Consider the following 20,068-nt stretch of genomic DNA (forward strand, 5'->3'; position numbering starts at 1 on the left):
GCACAATTTACCATCAACAATTAATCATGGATTATAAGTTATAACAGGAGTATAAAAAGAATATATATGGATAAATCAGGAATATATTATGTTAATTCAACGTGTTTCAAGTCTTTATGGTAAATATAATTAATATTATGGTTTGATTCAGATTAGTTTTGGATTTTTTATTTTAAAATAGACTGAATCACTGACTTTAAAAAATAAATCAAACGTGCGATTCAGATCAGATTGATTATTTAATTGATGTACACCGTGGTTTCAAGGTTTAATTTTTATTTTTATGTTCTTTTTCAAGGTTTAATTGATGATCTAGAAATAATGGTAGCATTAGTAACAATTTCTAAAATGATTTTTGATAGTTATTTGAGTACTTGCATCGAGGACGGTCTAGATGTACGAACCATTTGGCCGAAAAATACTCTGTTTTAGCGTTTGATGCACATTCTGCACTTACAAATATTACTAGTTACATGCATAATTTGTCTCCTAATTTTCTCTAACCATGTGACATTTGCTATTGGCGTAATTAGAATGAATATAGTCAACACTCACTAAGATCGGGTTATACATGTGTGTGTTTATATATATATATATAATCATTGATTTCATGCTCTTTCTAAAATTTGGCAATTTTTCTTTCTTTATCGTAATGTAGCTGCGGCTTAAATTTGAAAATGGTATTTCACTCAATCAAAAGAGAATAAACTTTCTGTACCATCTACTTGTTTACGTTGATTTATAAGGATTTTTCCGGTGAATTTTGGGAGTGTCAGGTTTCGACTCTTTGCAACTTCGAATCTAACTTCTAACCCTTCTTGCCTTGTAAAAATAAAAATAAAAATAAATAAAAAACATAATTTTTATTTTTTATTTTTATTTTTTTTTCACACTTGACCCTTAAAAAAAATAATAATAAAAACACACACATTTGAAGTATAGAGAATGAACTTGGTGATCTTAAATGTTAAAAAAATGAGATAGGAACTAGAATTAAGAAAGAGGAAGCATCCTATCAGAAAGGACTAGTCTTATCATTATTGACTGGAGGGATGCACCTCCTACGGCATGAAAATGTCATTCCGCTATATCATGTGTCCACCCACCTAACTTCCTCATCCTCCTTGACTTTTTCTATCTCTTATTTTTATGCAAATAAAGGCCAAAAATGCGAAGGGTGGTTAAAAGTTTAACATTGTTCTCTTGGAAAAAAGAAAAGAAAAGAAAAAAGACGTAGTGTGTGTGAGAAGAACATGATGATCTGTGAAGAGACTTGACCACTGTCTAGATGTTTAGCAATGGCATCAAAATCAATCAGAAACTAACTCCTCCAATATGATCAATAACCGATACTCTGAGATGTCTAGCACAATGCAATCCAAGCAATGACAATCCCTTTGTTGGTTTCAATCATAACATCTAAAACTTGGTGCACTAAAGCGTCAGTTTCTTAACCACGAAATAAAAAACACTCATGCAAGTGAAGTTACTAAAAAAACATTACTGATGTCAACAATCGTTTTGTACATGACCATTATACGATCATAACCTCTGTATTCCCCCTCTATTCTTATGAATGCAGTGGCAGTCTCCAATTAACTAATTCACATTCACATCATCTAATTTACCCAAAAGATACGAAAAGAAAAGAAAAATATCACACCGTAAATAATTCTCCAAATCCAGATTTGCTACCACAGGCATTTCCATTTTGAGGTCACATAATTATGTTATTGTTCATGGGTCAGAATCCCCTGCCTGCAGTGAAAATTATTTGCACCAGTATCATATACCCTTTTTTACAACAAAAAAACCTAGCTGCAAGGCCATCACAATTATTCAAAACAACTGCAATAATGTTCAACTGATCCATGTCTGTGCACCAGCAGTTTAAAATGCACAACTAAAAAGAGAAAAAAAAAACAGAATGATTCATAATGCCCTATAAAACGCTTGATATGACCAGCTCTTCAGTATCTCAATTCAAGTTGACAAAATGTTTGGTATAACTATTTGGTCAGGCACCCTCAATTACATTAAATTACCTATCTGTGCTGTATTTGCAATATATAGGAAAATCTCAGTGGGTTACCGTATACCGAAACTTGGATATGAAGAATTCTCAAAGAAAGACAGGAGCCATGACCAGAGTTATTGTTGCAAGCATTTTGATCAGGACATGGAGGGAGGGTCCTGCTGTGTCTTTGAATGGGTCTCCCACTCTGCAAAACAAACATTATAAAAATTGAAAAGAAAAAAACACTTCAGAGTTACAAAATGAAATTAAAAAAAAACATGAAGCAAAACAGGAGCACAAAATCCCTTAAAATACGAAGGTCCTTGAGCCACAGAGGCTCAAATCATCAGGCATCGTGTAATTTGTTCTCAAGCCTTAGACGAAAGTTTTATAAGATCCAGTTTTTGAGCACTTCACTTGAAACCCCAAAATTGAGAAAGTACTTTCATTTGATTATTAATGTTGCTCTAATACCTGTCTTCGTCTGTCTCTACTTAAACTAAAGCTACAAAACCAAATGGACTGCAGAATGCAGCTTGGGTGAAAAAAACACGTCGTTCCCAATCAAGTACACAAGTAGAATGAGACCCATGCAAAAGGAATTGATCTTACACTTGAATCCAGTACTTGCAACAGTTTTAATGATGCGAATGAAAAGAAAATGGGATGATGTTTGATAATATCCATGAACACATGATGAAGTCAAAAAACTCATTTGTTTTTCATTTTATTTTTTTCCAGTAAAAAAAAAAAAATTAAAAAAAAAAACTCATTTGTTCTTTCTGTTTGTTTCTTCCTCTGTATATACGTTTTTTTCTTTATGCCCTTTGCCTTTCTCGGAATTGAGAAATTTAAGCACATTTCTAGAATCTCTCAGCAAATAAATGTACTACTAATACTACTACCATGCTAAACCAAAACTAATAAGTAATATCAACGTAATACTACTACCGCTAAACTGCAGGTAATTTGATTATTACAACACTTACGTATCACCAGTAATTGCTGCTTTATGACACTCACTCCCTTTGCCTCCAAGAGCCCCAGTCTCTATATACTTCTTTGCATTATCCCAGGCACCTCCAGCAGTATTCAGGAAAAGAGCCATAAGAATCCCAGAAACAGTTGCAAACATCAACATGGAAGCCACAACTTTAGCTCCAAGTAGAGGATGCCCTGTGTAATATCCCAATATCCGGAAGACAATACCTGAGGAAATATAGTAGAAGACTTCAGTGAACCATTTATGACCTAGGCTACCTAGCATATATACATGAAAAAAAATAAATCTATAAAAATTAAATTAAAAAGCTAATATAGCTCCCTCAGATTTTGAGATCTGCAGATAACTGCCAAAACAAGTTATAAACCAGAACTGATCATAATCAATCTAGGAAATTTGTCCAAGGTTGATGCAGAGAAAAACTGGAAGTAACAACATACAATTATTGGCTAAGCATTTCAGAAAACCTAATATATATATATATAGAATCATGCTCAATTGATCATACTGTTCAAGAGAATTCACATTGATACAAAGAAATATATCAATAGGTTTATTGCACATTCCATCAGCTAATAATAACAATGGTAAATTGGTAACATAGATAATATCAACTATAACTATTGGATCAAGGACAATAACGTCAAGAGAAGGCGTGGGGCTGTATCTTTACAACCCAACAGCTGTTATCGGGGCTGAATATTAACCAGGACTGTGCCATCATGGAATGCAGTCTGTATTTAAAGGCATGGCTTTAACCTTTTTTCTTTTAATAAGTAAACCATCATTTAAAGCATTAGGTCAAACCCAGCTTCATAGCAATTAGGCACGTTGTCAGCCACGCAAGCACAAGACAGACTTAAACTTATAGAAAAGATTACGGACATTTGGATTTCCAAAAACCTCTAAAATCCAGCATTTCTAATGGATCGCATGGCAGCAGCAGCACTGAAAACCAATACATCAAACTTTGTATTGATTTAAACACTAATGACAATCTTCATTATTGAATACATAAGCATTCTTGCTAACATGTCATATCATCAAAACCCACTTAAAATATTTGTCCTGCGTGAACCATGATATTTGATCATTTCACCAAGCATTAAATCACAAAATCTGTTTATGCTGATAAATTACTTTCTCACGAAATCACATGCAGATCACATTCCGCCTATTACAACAATGATAACATTTGTTTTAAGACATAAGAAAAATGCCTAACAAGAAACACAAAGCATATAAAACCCACCGACAACCATAGGTGAAACAATTGCCAAAGCACCAGGTTTTATCATCTCCCTCAACGATGCAGATGCTACAATGGCAACACAACGACCATAATCTGGTTTCTCCTTATAGTCCTGTAGAAAGCATATTAGACAATGCATACATCATTGAAAACCCATTTTAGTAATACAGCATAGAAATCAGTAGAGATCATAATACTCACCATTATACCTGGCCTCTCAATAAACTGTCTTCTTACTTCTTTAACAACCTCCTGAGCAGTTCGACCGACTGCAGAACAGGCCCATGCACTAAAAAGGAAAATAAGCATAGAACCCAACAATCCACCAACAAATACTTCTGGTATGGCAATGTCAACCTGTGTATCAATTAGCAGTTGGAAACTAAATGCGAAATGCAATAGCATAAGAAACATGAAAAGAAAACCGAAGTGGAATTACAGTATGCACCTACCTGATTAAAAGGCACGCGAGCAAATGCAGCTACCTCATCCATATAAGCGCTGAACAGAAGGAAAGAGGCAAGTGCAGCAGATCCAATTGCAAATCCTTTAGTAGTAGCTTTTGTGGTATTCCCGACAGCATCAAGCAAATCAGTGATTTCCCGTACACTTTCAGGCTGTAAATGACATATTTTAAACCACATGGCCCATAAGTAGATAGAAGTACACATAAAAGTTCCCTCTGCTGGTTGAGCCAACATTTCTAAAGAAGTGACAGGGTTACCTGCTGACTCATCTCTACAATTCCACCCGCATTATCGGCTATTGGACCAAACATATCCATGGTGAGAACATAAGCTGCAGTGCTGAGCATTCCCATTGTTGCTACAGCTGTTCCAAACAATCCGCCTGTTGGATTTCCATCTTCATCAACCAGTCCTGAAGTGTGACCCAGCCAGAAAGCTGAGACAATTGCTACACTTATGACGAGAACAGGAAGTGCTGTGGATTCCAGACCCAGACTAACACCAGCAATTATGTTAGTCCCATGCCCTGTAGAGCTAGAAAGAGCCAGAGAGCGCACTGGCTCATGCTTGTAATCAGTGTAGTACTTGGTTATCCAGACAAAAGCATAGGCAGTCATAATTCCAACCAGACCACATAAAGCAAAGTTAAACCATGCAGATGGTGCTTGTTCAGTAAACAGCATCCAACGCGTAGACTGCAAAGGTAATGCAACAACCATCAATACAAAAGGAAAATATTGCAGGCTTATAACGTATATCAAATTTAGAAATAAAATAACCATAAAATTCAAAGGAAGAAAATAGAGAGAGAGGGAGAGAGAGAAGCTAAATAGAAGCAGCAATCAAATTTTATTTTAAAAAAATGTCAATATTTGCCCACAATAGATGGAGCTATTACCACACCAAACGTCACAACAGCTAACAATATTGTAATGGAATATCCTTTCTGAAGAATTGCCATCGGATCCTCTACAGCAGCAGTAACTCCAGACTTTCGTGTGCCCTGTATTGACAGTATTCCAACTGATGATATCACCAGGTCAAACGAGTGAACTACGAGAGGGAACAAAATGAAGCCGGATGGATCTGCATGTAAAAAATAATTATCAGGCGATATCAAGTGAAGAAAATTAGATAAAATCATTCACAAGAAGCAACAACAAACCTGTGATGCGAAAACATCAGATAATCAGCAATCGCATGATGGCAGTGAAAGAGCCACTAGAAAACTCAAGATAAAGAAGGTTCTATATTTCTTTCTTTGAAGGACTTCGAGGAGCTCCTTTTTACTGATAAAACCCGGAGAATGACTTTAAGGTCATCGAGGAGCTTCTCTACGGATAAACAACGAGAATGACTTTAAGGCCAATGCAAGGGAAATTCATTTTAACAAGTTTCTGGATCGATCAATAAGCCATCTTGATTTTTGCATTATTATAGCAGCTCGGTCTAGTGACCATTTTTCCTTTTGTTTTGTTTTGTTTGATTTTTTTTTTTTTGGGGGTGTGGTAGGTTATGGGGTGCACGATCCCACATAGCCTGAGTGTGGAAAAGGGCATTGCTAGATATGTAGGATTGGTACACTCGAATTGGTATGAGGCCTTTTGGGGTAAAACCTAACAAAACTGTGCGGGCTCGGCCCCAAAGCGGACAATATCATATCATGTGATGGAGTGCGTTGTTACAAATGGTGTACTGCTCGAGGAGCTCCACTCGGATAAACCTCGAGAATGACTTAAAGGCCTTTGAGGAACTCCTCCTAGATAAACCTCAAAGATGATTTGAAGGCCCTAAAGGAGCTATTCTCTACCAAAAAAACCTTACAGATGACTTGATGAAGGCCTTCGAAGAGCTCCTTTCTACGAATAAGTCTTGTCGAGGAGCTCCTCCGCGGATAAACCTTGATGATGACTTGAAGGCCTTCGGGGAGCTCCACTCTACAGAACCTCAAAAGATTATTTGAGGATCTCGAAGAGCTCCTCCCCATCGATAAACCTCAAGGAGGACTTGGAGGGTGAAGTCCCTTAGGTCAGACGGGGGGCGACCTTCAAGAAATATTCACCAGCCTTGGTACCCTGGGGGTGGTTGGCCTGGTGGCTAAGATATGGGGATCATTGAAGGGGCCTTTGTCATATATCACGAGGTGAACCCTCCGCCAAAGAGTCATGATCCAACACAGAAGTGTGAATACCATTCTGGAGCTGTGGGCCATTCAACATAAAGTTGCTTCTCTCTTAAGCATAATATGAAAGATCTAATAGAGGCAGGCTTGATTGATCACCTTGGTCAAAACTGAAGGCTCAAAGAAAGAGGAATAGTCTCCCCGAAAAGAAGAGGAATCGGATCATCCTTAGAGGAAGGATCGCATTTAATGTGGATTCCTTTTGTGTCGGTCACCCTAAATGCTCACGTCCCTCTTGTACCTCAATGAATCCAGCAGTTTGCCTAGTGCCACGAAATAAAATCCCATCCTATCCTTTAAATGTCCTATAGTCAGATTTCTTCCTTGAACCATGGTCAATTCTTTTAACCCATGGTCCTTACCTGTAGAAGCGATAGCATAAAAAGTAAGTCGATGTGTCATTTATAGGGGATCAACAACCAGAAGAGGATCTAGGAGCAGAAACCCTCTTCTCAAGTCTTATCATGTCCTAACCTCGTCCCAAAGGGAGACTTCCAGCGCTAAAAGACAAGGACTTCCGTATTCTTCCTCAGATCTTCGAAGGGTTCCTCCGCGACAGCTAAGGCCTCCACCAAGGTCCTACTAAGGGCCCATTGAATTTAGGTTACTACTCATTCCTTCAAACCTCACACCCACACAATTCTTGAAGATTAACTAATGTTATAGCAAAACAATATATGTAGGCAAGTATGTATTAATCTTATGGCTGGGAAATAAATGGCCTGCCCCGATAGTGGGTGTGTTCAAGAGGGTGAATGATCAACTACAACGTTAAGGATTCAAGAATGAAATCATCTACCTATCTATCAACAAAGAAATAGAAGAATGGAACTAAATACATATTAAAAAGAACTAGGTGCTTGCCTTCAATTTTGCATTTTTTAGCCATTGATGCCCCTAGTATCATGGCACTGATTATTTCTGCCGCAATACTTTCAAAAAGATCGGCACCTCGAGCCGCACAATCACCCACATTATCTCCGACCTTGAATGTGACAAAACAATTTTGTTCAAGTTTACCAGCAAAATCAATAAATTCATCTAATAACAAGTAAAAACAAGAAATTACTAGAACTTGCAATGCAAGACCTTTAATGCTAAACTGAACAGGTTGTACAACCCAAACACTACAGAGATCCCAAAGAAGAAAGATGAAAGACGTGATTACTATCATTCCAAAGCTACTAGGACAACTACTCTTTATGTTCCAAATGCAAAGAAAAATGTGCACAAGAGTATCTTCCAGTACATTCACTGATCCTCAGAATCACGTATAAAAAGTTGCGAAGAAAAAAAGAAGCTTACTGTCAGATAAATCCCAACTAATTAATCAATATATCATATGCATGGCAATCTGAAGTTCATTAAACCTAGCTGGAATTTGATTGCTTCCTACAACTAAACAATTTTTTTGGTTGAAGTTGTCACGACTTTGTATGAATAATATACATCATCAGAAATTCAATAAGTGTGTATTAATCTGTAAAGTAATTAACACTAAAAACAAGGATAAAGCTCACCTCATACAAAATTGACGGTACTTATTTTAGTCGACCGTGGCTAGTTTAATATCTAGTTATCTACAGAAGCAAAAAACTTTGAGCAACTATAATAGTAAACTAAATATTATAGTCCACCAATTTTATTAGCTTCAAATTTTTTATGTACATTTCTATGTTCAACAATCTCCTACGACATAATTTTATGACAACTAAGAACACTTAATAGGCATGCATAGCTAAATGAAGATGACAAAAAGGGTAAGATTAGGTACCAAATCTGCAATGACTGCAGGATTGCGAGGATCGTCTTCAGGTATTCCCTGCTCTACTTTGCCAACAAGATCAGCTCCAACATCAGCCGCCTTCGTGTATATTCCGCCACCCAACTGAGCAAAAAGCGCAACAAATGAAGCTCCAAAACCATAGCCCACAAGAAGAAGAGGCACTGAGAGAGAAATAAATACAAGTCAAGCTCTGTATTGCAAGTAAATGGTGATTGTGAAACCATATTGCTATAAGCATAAATTTTCAGAGCAGAGTAAGCATATAAGAGCAGCATAAACAAACAGCAGCATCTAAAAAAGTTCTTTATACGAAATGCACACATTCAACACATGCCTTGCCTGGTTCAATGGTAAAAGCTCATGTTTGAGTCGGCAAACAAGAGCTTGAAATATTAAAGGTTAGGTCTTTCTCTAAATTATCCCTCCTAGCACCTCACACAGGTGGGATCAGCCATAGATAATGACTTGTTTTATATATTGACACATGTATATACATCTGTGAATTCAATTTATCAGTGACACAGAAAATGAACATTCCAAATGTAATATAAAGTACAAGCAAAAAGGTAAACTCGGTTTTTTAATTCATTATTTAGGGTAGGGTGCATCCATTTTCAAATATAGGGTAATTTGCATAAAACCCCTATGAACTATTCTCTCTTTCTCAAGTCCCCGGAACTACTATTTAGACAGTTGATCCCTAAACTAAATAGTAGGTTAGGGGTGAGCAACAAACCCTAATGATCAAATTTGCATCATTCCTCTCTCTCCTGGATCTTCATCGTCGCACATGCAACTGCAACATGAAATTAGCCTATTTCATGTAGAACATTCTGCTCAATGATTCCCATTTTTCTTCAAAAAAATCTCCCACAGATTCCTTTTTTTTCCCTCTTAAGATTTATTGGAAGCCTTTGGAGGAAGAATTCAAAGACTATTCTGATTTTCTAGTGATACTACTAATAGAAGCTTGATCACTCTTGGTATGAGGAAAAAAAATTACATCATATTTATACCCAGATCACAAAAAAATGTTACTATGGATTGACTTGATTTGTCTATTGAATTAATTCTTAATTCCTAATCATAATGGCTGATCGAGATCAGGTCCATGTGTGATGATGAAGATTCTGAAAGTGACTAACCAGAATCTTCACCGTCATCGGAACCTTAGTGGAAGTGCAGATGTGAACAAGAGCTAGAGTGTGAGTGACAAATCAGTGACGATCATGTGAAATAGTTCATCATCTCGATTGAAGAATCGGTTCAGAGAAATGCCAACGCCTTTGAGAGAGTGTGTGTGGGGAATTTAAAAAAACATTTTTTTGGCCGGAACTGTCTCTGGGATTAGGCAATTGCAACTGTTGTTTTGGATGCTCAAGGACGTAGGGTTTACGGAGAGATTGGAGGTGGAGTTAGGGATTAGGGTTTACTGATTTGGCCGTAATAAGGTTAGATAAAATGGTAAAAATAAAAAAGAAAAAAAAAAGGTAAGATAGGATAAGTTGGCAAATTGGATGCGGAGATTACATTTATACATTCCGTCTTTAAGTGAGAAGTATAAAACGACGTAGTTTTAATGAAGGGAAAAATAGTCAATTTGTTTTTCCATTAACGGTTGTTTGACGTTGTGTCCTTAAGTGAGTCTTTCGGTTAGTCCAGGGGAGCAGTTTGTAGATCAGGGAGGTTAGTTGCAATACCCTCAAATATATGATTCCTCAAAACCAAGAGCGGATATAATTAAGGTTCCTCATATATTGATTCACATAACATGATACTAAATTAAATTTTTTATATCATTTTTTAGATATTATTCATCAATTCAGTTTTGATGATTCTATGCAATGACATATGACAATTCGATAATCAAGGGTGATTGCGTCAATTTATGCCCGACTTCATTCTTGAAAATGACATTACATGAGTGCATCATATCATCAGAACCCATGCAAAAATCGAAATGAAGATACCTTTTTCTATGGTTGATCTAGAAGACTAATCATTTGACCATACATAACTAATCAAGAGGTATATTTGCTAGTCAATAGGCTAAAATTAGAAAATGATAAGACATGAGCATTAAGAAATAAATAAATAAATAAAAGATGAAAAAGAAACTCAAAACTTTTAGTTTGTGCATCCACCATCGTTCATTTCAATCTCCTAGTCTAAGGGAATTTGATTACATGGATAGTCCAGGAACTTTGAACCTTCTATTAAGAAATTCCCATTAAAGGTGAAGATTTACGATCAGGGAAATTGGAAACTGAAACAAGAAAGCTTTGGTGAAATATCATACTTATTTGACCAAAAAAAAAAAAAAAATATTGCCCATATCAGAGTTTCAACTACTAAAAAATTGGGTAAATTACACCGACCTGTCCTGAGGTTTGTTGTAATTATATGGATCTTCTCTATGGTTTTAAAAATTACTCTGACCATTTCTGAAAAGCAAACCTTGTAACACCAACCTTTCCTGTTAGTGATGGCCATCAATTGAATTAATACTTTGGGTGATTTTACTAAATGCCCTTTACAAGAAAAAAGTTAAACAGACAGAGATGTATTTCATGTCTATCTCTTGAATCTCTTTTTGTCATTCACCACCTCTTATTTTAGGGAACCAGCATTTGACATGTGGCAATTGAATGCCACATGTCTTCTTTTGATGGACGTTTCCTTACTAGATCCCAATTCCTCTTGACTCAATCTTCAGTTCCACATGGCAGCATTTGAGTGGTTCCATGTTTCAAAGTTCAAGTTGCTGGGTGGAACTGCTTGGAGAGTAGCACTTCTCTTTTATCCCTAACTTGACATTCCTTATCTATCATTTATTAAGGTTAAAAGAGGTTAAAAGAGTCATTAAATTCGATTAAGGGCAATATTGGTATTTAATTGTTTAAGTTGCATGACGGCAGCTACTTCTACCATTGATTAATGTTAATTTTGCCATCAACAGAATTAATGGTTATTATGATTTTACTAAAATGCCCTTACATGGAAAAAAGAAACAAATAGAGATGTATTTCATTTCTATCTCTTGAATCTTTTTTTTCTCATTCGCCATCATTTATTAAGGTTAAAAGATCATTCTATTCGATTAGGGGCAATATTGGTATATGTTAACAACCATTTACTCCAAAAGCTTAAGCTGTTAGAAAGGGTGCAACTTAAATATATAAATACTTCAACATGCCCCCTCACGTGTGGCCCTCTTTTGGTCCAACACGTGTTTAAGAACTGTCAAGAATCATTGAACAAATAATTTCAGATCCTAAAAACTTTTTAACTCCATCTGGTATAGTCTCAATTTCTTTAATTGGCTACACCCTGAAGAGGAAAAATGTGAAACCGTGAAGCACATAAATAATTAACAGTGAGAGTCCCAGAATAATGTTGCAAGCCTCCCAATCATCGATATAATATTCTTTTTAGTTTCCTGTATTATTTACTATTGATAATGACAGAAACCTTGTTCAAACAGTAGCTTAATGTTTATCCTTCTTAAAGCTCTAAAAGTTGAACTTCAAAATCTGCCTTCATTGACAGTTTAAAGTTCTTAAGGATGCTATGTTTCAAAGAAATAATTTAAAGAACCAAAAGACGATACTCACAGTCAGTAACCTTCATTGAACCTGGTGAATCCACCCCCAGCCATACATAAAATGTGGCATAAAGGATGGCAACACCAAGTACAGCCAAGCCAACAACCACTAGGGCGGAGAAGCCACCAGCACGAACAGCTATCTGCACTAAAAAGTAGCTGCTTAATATACAAATCTGGAAGAGATTCAGTTTGAGCACGACCTAGACAAGGACAGAACCTGCAATGCCTCTCTTGCAGACCGTCTTGCTGCACTTGAGACACGAACATTTGCACGAACAGACACCCACATCCCAACATACCCAGCAACACCTGAACATAGAGCCCCTAGAAGAAAAGCAGCAACAGTAATGTATGCAGTTGTCACCCTGCATCAGCATAACCAGAAAGTATAATTTTTATCAGCAGGAAACTAGAGGAGAAATAAATGCTATAAACTCAACATTAACATTTGTAATTACCTCCCTACACCAGAAGATTCTTGTTGAGGAGTTGTACTACGAAATAAATATATGGCAAGGATCACCAGTGCTAGTAACAATGCCATCTTGGAGATAGTCCCATACTGGGTCCTAAAAAACCCTTCAGCTCCATCGCGTATTGCATCTGATATCTAGCAAGAAAAATGATAAAGCTAAGGGCAAGTGAACAAAGAATTTAAAATTGACAACGTATAGTATCTGTTTTTTTTTTTTTTTCACCACCCTTTTTGGCCAAATTAGATGATTATTCTCACGGCACGATCACACACCAATCACTTTCATAGCATAGCAGTGCATGAGTTTAGAATTGGCTTAATCACTAAAAGGCCAGATGAAGACACAAGTTTTCTTAACAAAACCTATGCCACATTTCTTACTCGTCCAAACTAGAACCTCAAATCACAACAAAGAAAAAGAAAAAAAAAAATAGAACAAAACACACAACAGACTACCGTCAAGCTCTTGTACCAAGTTTTCTTAACTAACTAAATTAAGAGTAGACATATTGCATATCTCTTACTATGGAACTTCTCTATCATTTCTCAAATTTCTTTTACTGAATTTTTTTAAAAAGAAAACAAGAACTGCATTTATGACAATTTCACATAACTCTACTGTGGTTTCTCAAATTACACTGGACTCCCTCATGCTGTGTGTGTATAATGTAATTTATACACAAACTAAATCAGAAATTCGCGGAAGTGGCTCTTGCTAAATACAGATTCTATACGTCTCCTTCAATGTCAATGCATTAACCATTGAAACACCAAAACACAAAACCATTAGACTAAGAATTGCTCCAATTTCTCCACATTTCAAGTTCCAACCAACAAAAATCTGTAATTCAACCTACTGAGAATACCTGATTCAATCTTTAATGTTTGAAGACCTTGAGAGCACATAAATTTTACCTTTACTGTTTTCAAGAACTCTAGAAAACTTAAATCAGTTTCAAAGAAGTACAAAAATGCAACCCTCTGAAATCATGCCTTTCTTTAAAATCAGTTTTAGAAAATTGACAACCCAATGAATTTTTTAACATTTTTCTATTTTTCAGTTAGAACTAAACAGTCCACACACCTACCAATGAATCACAGTTCACAGTTCACACATCAGAACATACACATGACTAGTACAATGAATATGAAATGGGTGTGTACTATGGGTCAAGTGCAGAAAACACCCCTAATGTATACTTCGCGTAGCACTTGCACCCCCTATTTGAAAAACTGTGCTAATAATCCCCTTATTCTTTTAACATTGTGTGGAAACACCCCTCAAATAGAAATCTGACATAAAGTAATGTTGTAATGCCCGTTTTGCCCTTTTACTCTTCCGAAAATGCTATGCTAATAATCTCATAGTATAGGGGTGCTATGTGCACATTTAACCCACTTTTAAGGATTTTTCTCTCACCTTTAAAAAAAAAAAAAAAAAAAAAAAAAATTTGATAAAAAATTTATCTCTATATATCTCCCCTAGCAGTGTATTATCTCTCTCTAAGTTGAGAGTCATACATTTCCTAGGACTTGATGACTTTCATAAGTTAGAAAGTTCTAATATATGTATTTCTCTATCCACTTGGGTGCAAACAACTCTGTGGTGAGTAATTAACTAGGAAAAATATATATATTTGTATTTCTTTTACTAGTAAAATAGAGAGAAAAAAATATCTCAAAAAAAAGAAAATTATTTGGTCTCACAGTTGTTAGATTAATGGAGAGTATATAAAATGGAATGAAAACCACATTTCTTTTTATAATTATAAAAAAGAAAAAATTATTCTCAATTAAAATTTAATATAGTTATCATTTTTCATTAAATATATAATTAAAAAATTAAACGAAATCATTTCGCTTCGTGTCCATTTTTGTCATTTCACAATAATTTTTTTTTAAAAAAATATGTAAAATGTGTATATAAGGGCAATTTAGGCAAACTCTACCTTAAATATGTTAGGAGGGACCTATTTGCACAAATTGCAACTTCAGGGGTGTTTTCTGTACATGAAGGGTGTGATACGCACCGTAAGCATATCATAGGGGTGTTTTCTGCACTTGACCCGTGAACTATCTCATTATTTTTTTTGATAAGTAAAATTGTATTAGAAAGCGTTCAAGAGGGGAACGCGTCCCAGCAACTGTACAAGAACCAAGAACAAAAAAAAGAAAAGAGAAAACCTACGGACCCAAAGACCCCAAAAAGTCCATGATCTCCTCAACAAAAGAACAATCTCTCCCCATACCCTAACTAAAAAGAGAACAAATAATAGAGTACTTTAGAGCCCCAACGGGTGACTCCTCCCCAACAAAGGATCTTCTATTTCGTTCTTTCTAGAGGCACCACCAAATGCAAAGGGGAGTTGCCCTCCAGAAATCGCGAACACGAGCCCCCACCCTTTGCCCCCTCCAAATATCAATAAGACCCCGTGAGGTCCAAGGCATAACCCACTGGACGCCAAAAAGACCCAACATAAAGGATCGCTATCTCATTATGATTGCTAAAATTATTTACGATAGCTAGCAACTCTCACTATAACAAGGAAGGTCGGAGTTATTTTTACCACCTTAGTATTAAGAACATAAAAAGGAACAGTTACCTGAATAATGTACAGGATCAAGTCAATGCACCCACATGATTTAAAGGATCATGCCAATTAGAAGAAATCAACAATAATTCCTTTGTTCAAGGTTTTCAAGGAAAAAACAAAGAAACAATAGTTAGTTAAACAATTGGAAAAAAATTGTACCTGGGCCATCTCAATAGGCCCCTCATCCTTTGAGAGTACCCACTTGGTGAGATATATTGATAATAGGAAGCTGATGATGCAAACTGAGAAAACAAATAGAATGATTGGAGAAGTACTAGCTCCAACGTAAAAGATAGCACCTAATCCCAATAGCAGAAGTATGAAAAGAACACGAACGTTTATTCTCATAAGAATGCGAAAAATCTGCACAAAGAAACCAACCTGTCAACACCAACCAAATTGGAGGGAGGGGGTGGGGGAAAGAGAGAGGGAGAGTTTATTAAAACAAAGAAAGAAGAAGAAGAAAGAAAGAAATGCACATTTCAGCAAACAAAAATAGAAAACGGGAAAACCATTTAATGAAAGCTCAAAAGAGGAACTTAGTAAAGAAAGGAAAAACAACAGCGAGTCTCAGTGAAGCGAAATGACAAACCGCAATTTAGTATCAAATCCAGAAGCTAATATGCCGTCATTACTTTTTTCACCATTAATACTAAAGTCTCAAGCCCCTTTGTTACCACTAATATTAAATCTTCAAGTTATTCAGTACATGTTTTTTTTCAAATTTATTATGTATTTGGTTGTACTCTGTAAACACCTGTTTGAGATTTTAAGAATTTTATGGGCTGAGTTCCACCATATTTTTTTATCTGGTTCAAAGGAAAATTGACAGTGAGACTATTTTTTTTTTAAAAATAAATAAAAAAAGGAAGAGAGAAACATAAATATGTGTGATCTGCCTTTGCTTTATTTTTCACTTTTTATCACGTATGGTGTTCTATGGGGATCTAAGTTTTACAAACAGGAGGTGTTTTACATGCAGTTTCTCAGGTTAAAAATGCATGTCATTGTCACCAATTATTCTCTTGTTCAACATATAAGAATTAATTCCATGATTATAAAAGTACTCTTGAGTACAAACAAATCATGATAACCAGCCATAAAGCTTTAATACAAATTTCATAAGTTCTCTATATTTTTTAAAAAATTTGTTGGCAATACAGAATGCTTTGCTAAAAAATTTATGCTCTTCCAAATATATGTTATTTCAGATATTATTAAGATGTTCTGGTTAAACATATTTCTTTTGTTTTAATCTAACTTGCCACTTTTATTATTTTCTCTCTAAGTTTCTACTTTTTAAGAATCTCAATACACATGCCCCCTATTTGATAATTACATAATTGACAGTAATTACATTGATGGCCCTGTTCATTGCAATAAGATTTTACAGGGAAAAAAAAGTTTGAGGCACAAAAACGGAAAGAAAGAGTTGCAGAACAATAATTGTCAACAACTTGTGCTAGAATATGTTAGATATCACCATAAACCAGCATTTTTGCAATATGCCATAAAATGGGTAGTCAAATAAATGTTTAAAATCTTGAACTGAATAAAGTTCAAGTGAAGTTAATGCAATATTAAGCAGCTACCACAATCAAATCAAACACTGTTGATCAGGACAGAAGGTTATAATGTTACTCCACAATGGGAAAAAGGAAAAAAGATTCTGAAATTACTTCACTAAGAGGTAAAAAACATGCATAAGAGGATAAAAAATAGAACAAACATAAATCGCACAACTGGATGAATAATGCGCTGAAGAAGGAAAGAAGAGATGATTTAGATATCAATCTTACCAATGGGTTGTATGCTTTACAACGCATGTTAGGGAAAGTCCTTGGCCTGTCTTGGTAAGGCCCCAAATTACCGCTCTCCATTTCGTCATCCATTGCAACAGCATGGAAGGAATTTACCCTCCTAGCTATAGGGAAAGGGTCACCTTGGGGGAACTCACCCCCTGAACCTATTCGCTGAATTTTGAATACTCTTAGTTGGACAGTAAAGATTAATCTAACAATACGTGGGTGTACAGTAAAGATTAATCTAATAATACGTGGGTAAGGAAGACATCAATCCTTTGTTCAGGCAACTGCTCCCCCTCTTCGTTCTATAGCTTCTAAATGGAAATCTTTTTGGTTCAACCTCAACAACTAAGGAGTTATATTCCCCTTCTCAGCCCCTAAATACCACTAGAGTTTTCTGAAAAAGAAAAAAGAAAAAAGAAAAACACAGTAAAAAAATGTCAATACCAGATGACTTCAATATAATAATTGAGGTATAGAAGAAAGAACAATCTACATGATATCATTTTCCAGATCCCACAAAAAATGAAAAAATATAGATTTTTTTTGTTGATAAGTTAAAAAAAAAAATATATATATATATATATATATATATATATATATATATATACATACAGAATCGTTCACTTGCTCGCTGATGTGCAAGAAAATATATGCACACCTCAAGACAGTTAAAAAGGTAGTTTATTCTTTTATATCCAACGGTTAAGATTTACTTCGTGTATAAATTCCTTGCACACCAGTGAGTAGGTGAACAGTCCTATATATATATATATATATATATATATATATATATATATAGATTAAAAAACACACACAAATAAAGAAAAGCGCATGAGTAGTGCATGAGCAAACAACATGAGCTCATCAATATCAAACATCCCAACTTCTAATCTTGGGTACTTGTACAACATTATACAAACAAGAAAGTCTTCCTTCAAATGCATGCCATCATTTTAAAATGTAATCAAATGACATTATACACGAAAAGATGGAAGCAAGGTAAAATGCAAGTCAATTCAAGAGTCAAATATACATTTAATTACTTCACAAATTGCAAAAGATGTCTTACGATCACACAGTAAAAATAAAAGGTGAGGCAAAAGGTCAAAATAGTTTTTTATTAGGGGAAAAAAAGGTTTACCAGTTTTACCCGTTCTTAAAATTTCTTAGGAAGAAAAAAAAAATATATATATATATATATATATATATATATTAATGGTATGTATGTAAAGAGTAGTAAGCAATAACCGAAAGCATTGAGAAAACGTTAACATTAAAATGAAAAAAGGCAACCTTTCCAAAAAAGAAAATTGAAATTAGGCAATGGCAAACAAAATATTGCAATGGTAAGTGCGATTAAAATTCAGATAGAGACCTCAAACTAAACATGAATCAGTAAACGAAACCAAAGAATCAAAAAACCAGACAAAATGGAACTACATTCATGGGAGAAACTACCACAAAATCAAAAACGAAATAATTAACGACATCTAAACCCATGAGATCCAGACCCAAAACCCTAGATTCAATGCAGTGCCTCAAACTGATATAAAATAAGAAGAATTAAACCAATCGGACACCAATTTAAGGATCTAGAAAACACTGTTAGTCGCTCTGTGCGACCGTCGATATTCACTGCAACACCACTCCTGTTCTTCGATCACAATTAGGGAAAACTAAAATTTGTAGACAGATCAACAAACATATAAAACTGTAGAACCCAAAAAAAACTTACCGTCGTTACCGCCATTGATGGAGGGCTAAGCTTCATAAACCTTTGATAGCTCTCTCTGTAAAAATGGCAGAATTTAGAGAGAGAGAAATGGGGAAAAGAAAAAGAAAATTAAAAAGTCTTCAAGATCTCAAATTTAAATATACTGTATGTGTGGATATATATATATATATATATATATACATGATGTGTGCAATCGACACGTTCAATAGGACTCTTGAGCCAGGTAAGTTGTCCAATTAAAACGTGCCACGTAATCAATTTATGTTCTATTTGTAAGCTTCGCTGGCCAATTACTAGCTTCTTATTAAGGAAAAATTACTATACTGCTTATCTATCATCTACTACTCGGTAAATAGTTAAAATCAAGCCTACCCAAATTTTACGATGATGATTCCCCTATATATATATATTATATATATTTTTTAAAATAGAAACTTTCATATTTTCACGTGTGACTCCTCAATAATAAATTTGGGCTTAGAAAAATTCATTTTACTCTTATAGCCATGAAATATATAAAGTTTGAAAGTGTCTAATGTTAACATTCGTGTTAGGGGTGCACAAAAGAATTGTGGAATCGAAACCGTGAGAATCGGAATCGAAATTCCGATTCTCACAATTCCGGTTCCGATTCCTGGAATGAGAAACCGTTGATTTTCGGTTCGATTCTGGTTCCGGTCTCACTTTTCGATTCTGGAACCGGAACCGTAATATATATATATATATATTTGATTATTATTATTATTATTAATTTTAGGCAAATCATTTCAGCCGCAGCCTCCCCAATCTCCTCCATCTCTATTCTCTCGACTCTGAACTTGCCCTCTCTCTCAGATCTCTCACTCTCTCAGTCTCAGTCCTCGCATTTTCTCAATCTCTGAGATTATCTTTCTTTCCTTTGGCTCTTCACTTTGAAAGAGTAGACCCTAATCAAGCTATCTGAGCAAGCAAAAGGTAGAAGACGATGCTGAGAGTTGCGGGTAGGAAGTTAACCTCTCTTTCTCATGGAGGTCCACCCAGACATCATCGGCCTTCGTCAACAGAAATCCAATTAACGGCTCTGATTCTGTTACGTTTTTTATTTTTCCCATTTTTCATTTTTTTGGGATTTCTGATTTTTCGAGGGTATTTTCATCTTTTCT

General features: G+C 35.3%; 1 protein-coding gene across 2 annotated transcripts; it reads right to left on the reverse strand.

The window, feature by feature from the left end:
• Positions 1–1,486: 1,486 nt before the first annotated feature.
• Positions 1,487–19,063, reverse strand: LOC132286707 (pyrophosphate-energized membrane proton pump 2). 2 transcript variants are annotated; one of them, XM_059789072.1, is made up of 16 exons: positions 18,927–19,063; positions 17,440–17,585; positions 17,183–17,356; positions 15,543–15,746; positions 12,773–12,924; positions 12,532–12,679; positions 12,322–12,454; positions 8,696–8,868; positions 7,786–7,906; positions 5,638–5,825; positions 4,997–5,434; positions 4,725–4,889; positions 4,474–4,629; positions 4,273–4,384; positions 3,007–3,226; positions 1,487–2,222 (listed from the first exon to the last, which is right to left on the reverse strand). In XM_059789072.1, exons 3-16 carry the CDS (start codon positions 17,273–17,275, stop codon positions 2,123–2,125), a joined length of 2,403 nt encoding a protein of 800 aa, XP_059645055.1. In that variant the 5' UTR covers positions 17,276–17,356; positions 17,440–17,585; positions 18,927–19,063; the 3' UTR covers positions 1,487–2,122. The 2 variants fall into 2 exon arrangements, with proteins under 2 accessions (XP_059645055.1, XP_059645054.1); XM_059789071.1 differs by having other exon boundaries at positions 17,183–17,585.
• Between the last annotated feature and the right edge of the window lie 1,005 nt (positions 19,064–20,068).

This window comes from Cornus florida, unplaced genomic scaffold (assembly GCF_030987335.1).
Source record: "Cornus florida cultivar Cherokee Brave unplaced genomic scaffold, ASM3098733v1 CherokeeBrave_3.0.0_Hap2_Chr11, whole genome shotgun sequence".
Lineage (NCBI taxonomy): Eukaryota > Viridiplantae > Streptophyta > Magnoliopsida > Cornales > Cornaceae > Cornus > Cornus florida.

Excerpts from the sequence above, each read along its gene's own strand:
- LOC132286707 (XM_059789072.1), bottom strand. The coding sequence starts at position 17,275 with ATGGATGACGAAATGGAGAGCGGTAATTTGGGGCCTTACCAAGACAGG. Across the intron at positions 15,747-17,182 it reads GTAAAGCATACAACCCATTG|ATTTTTCGCATTCTTATGAG; the intron begins GTAAGATTGATA and ends TTCTTTGTGCAG. Across the intron at positions 4,385-4,473 it reads TTGAGAGGCCAGGTATAATG|GACTATAAGGAGAAACCAGA; the intron begins GTGAGTATTATG and ends TGCTTTCTACAG.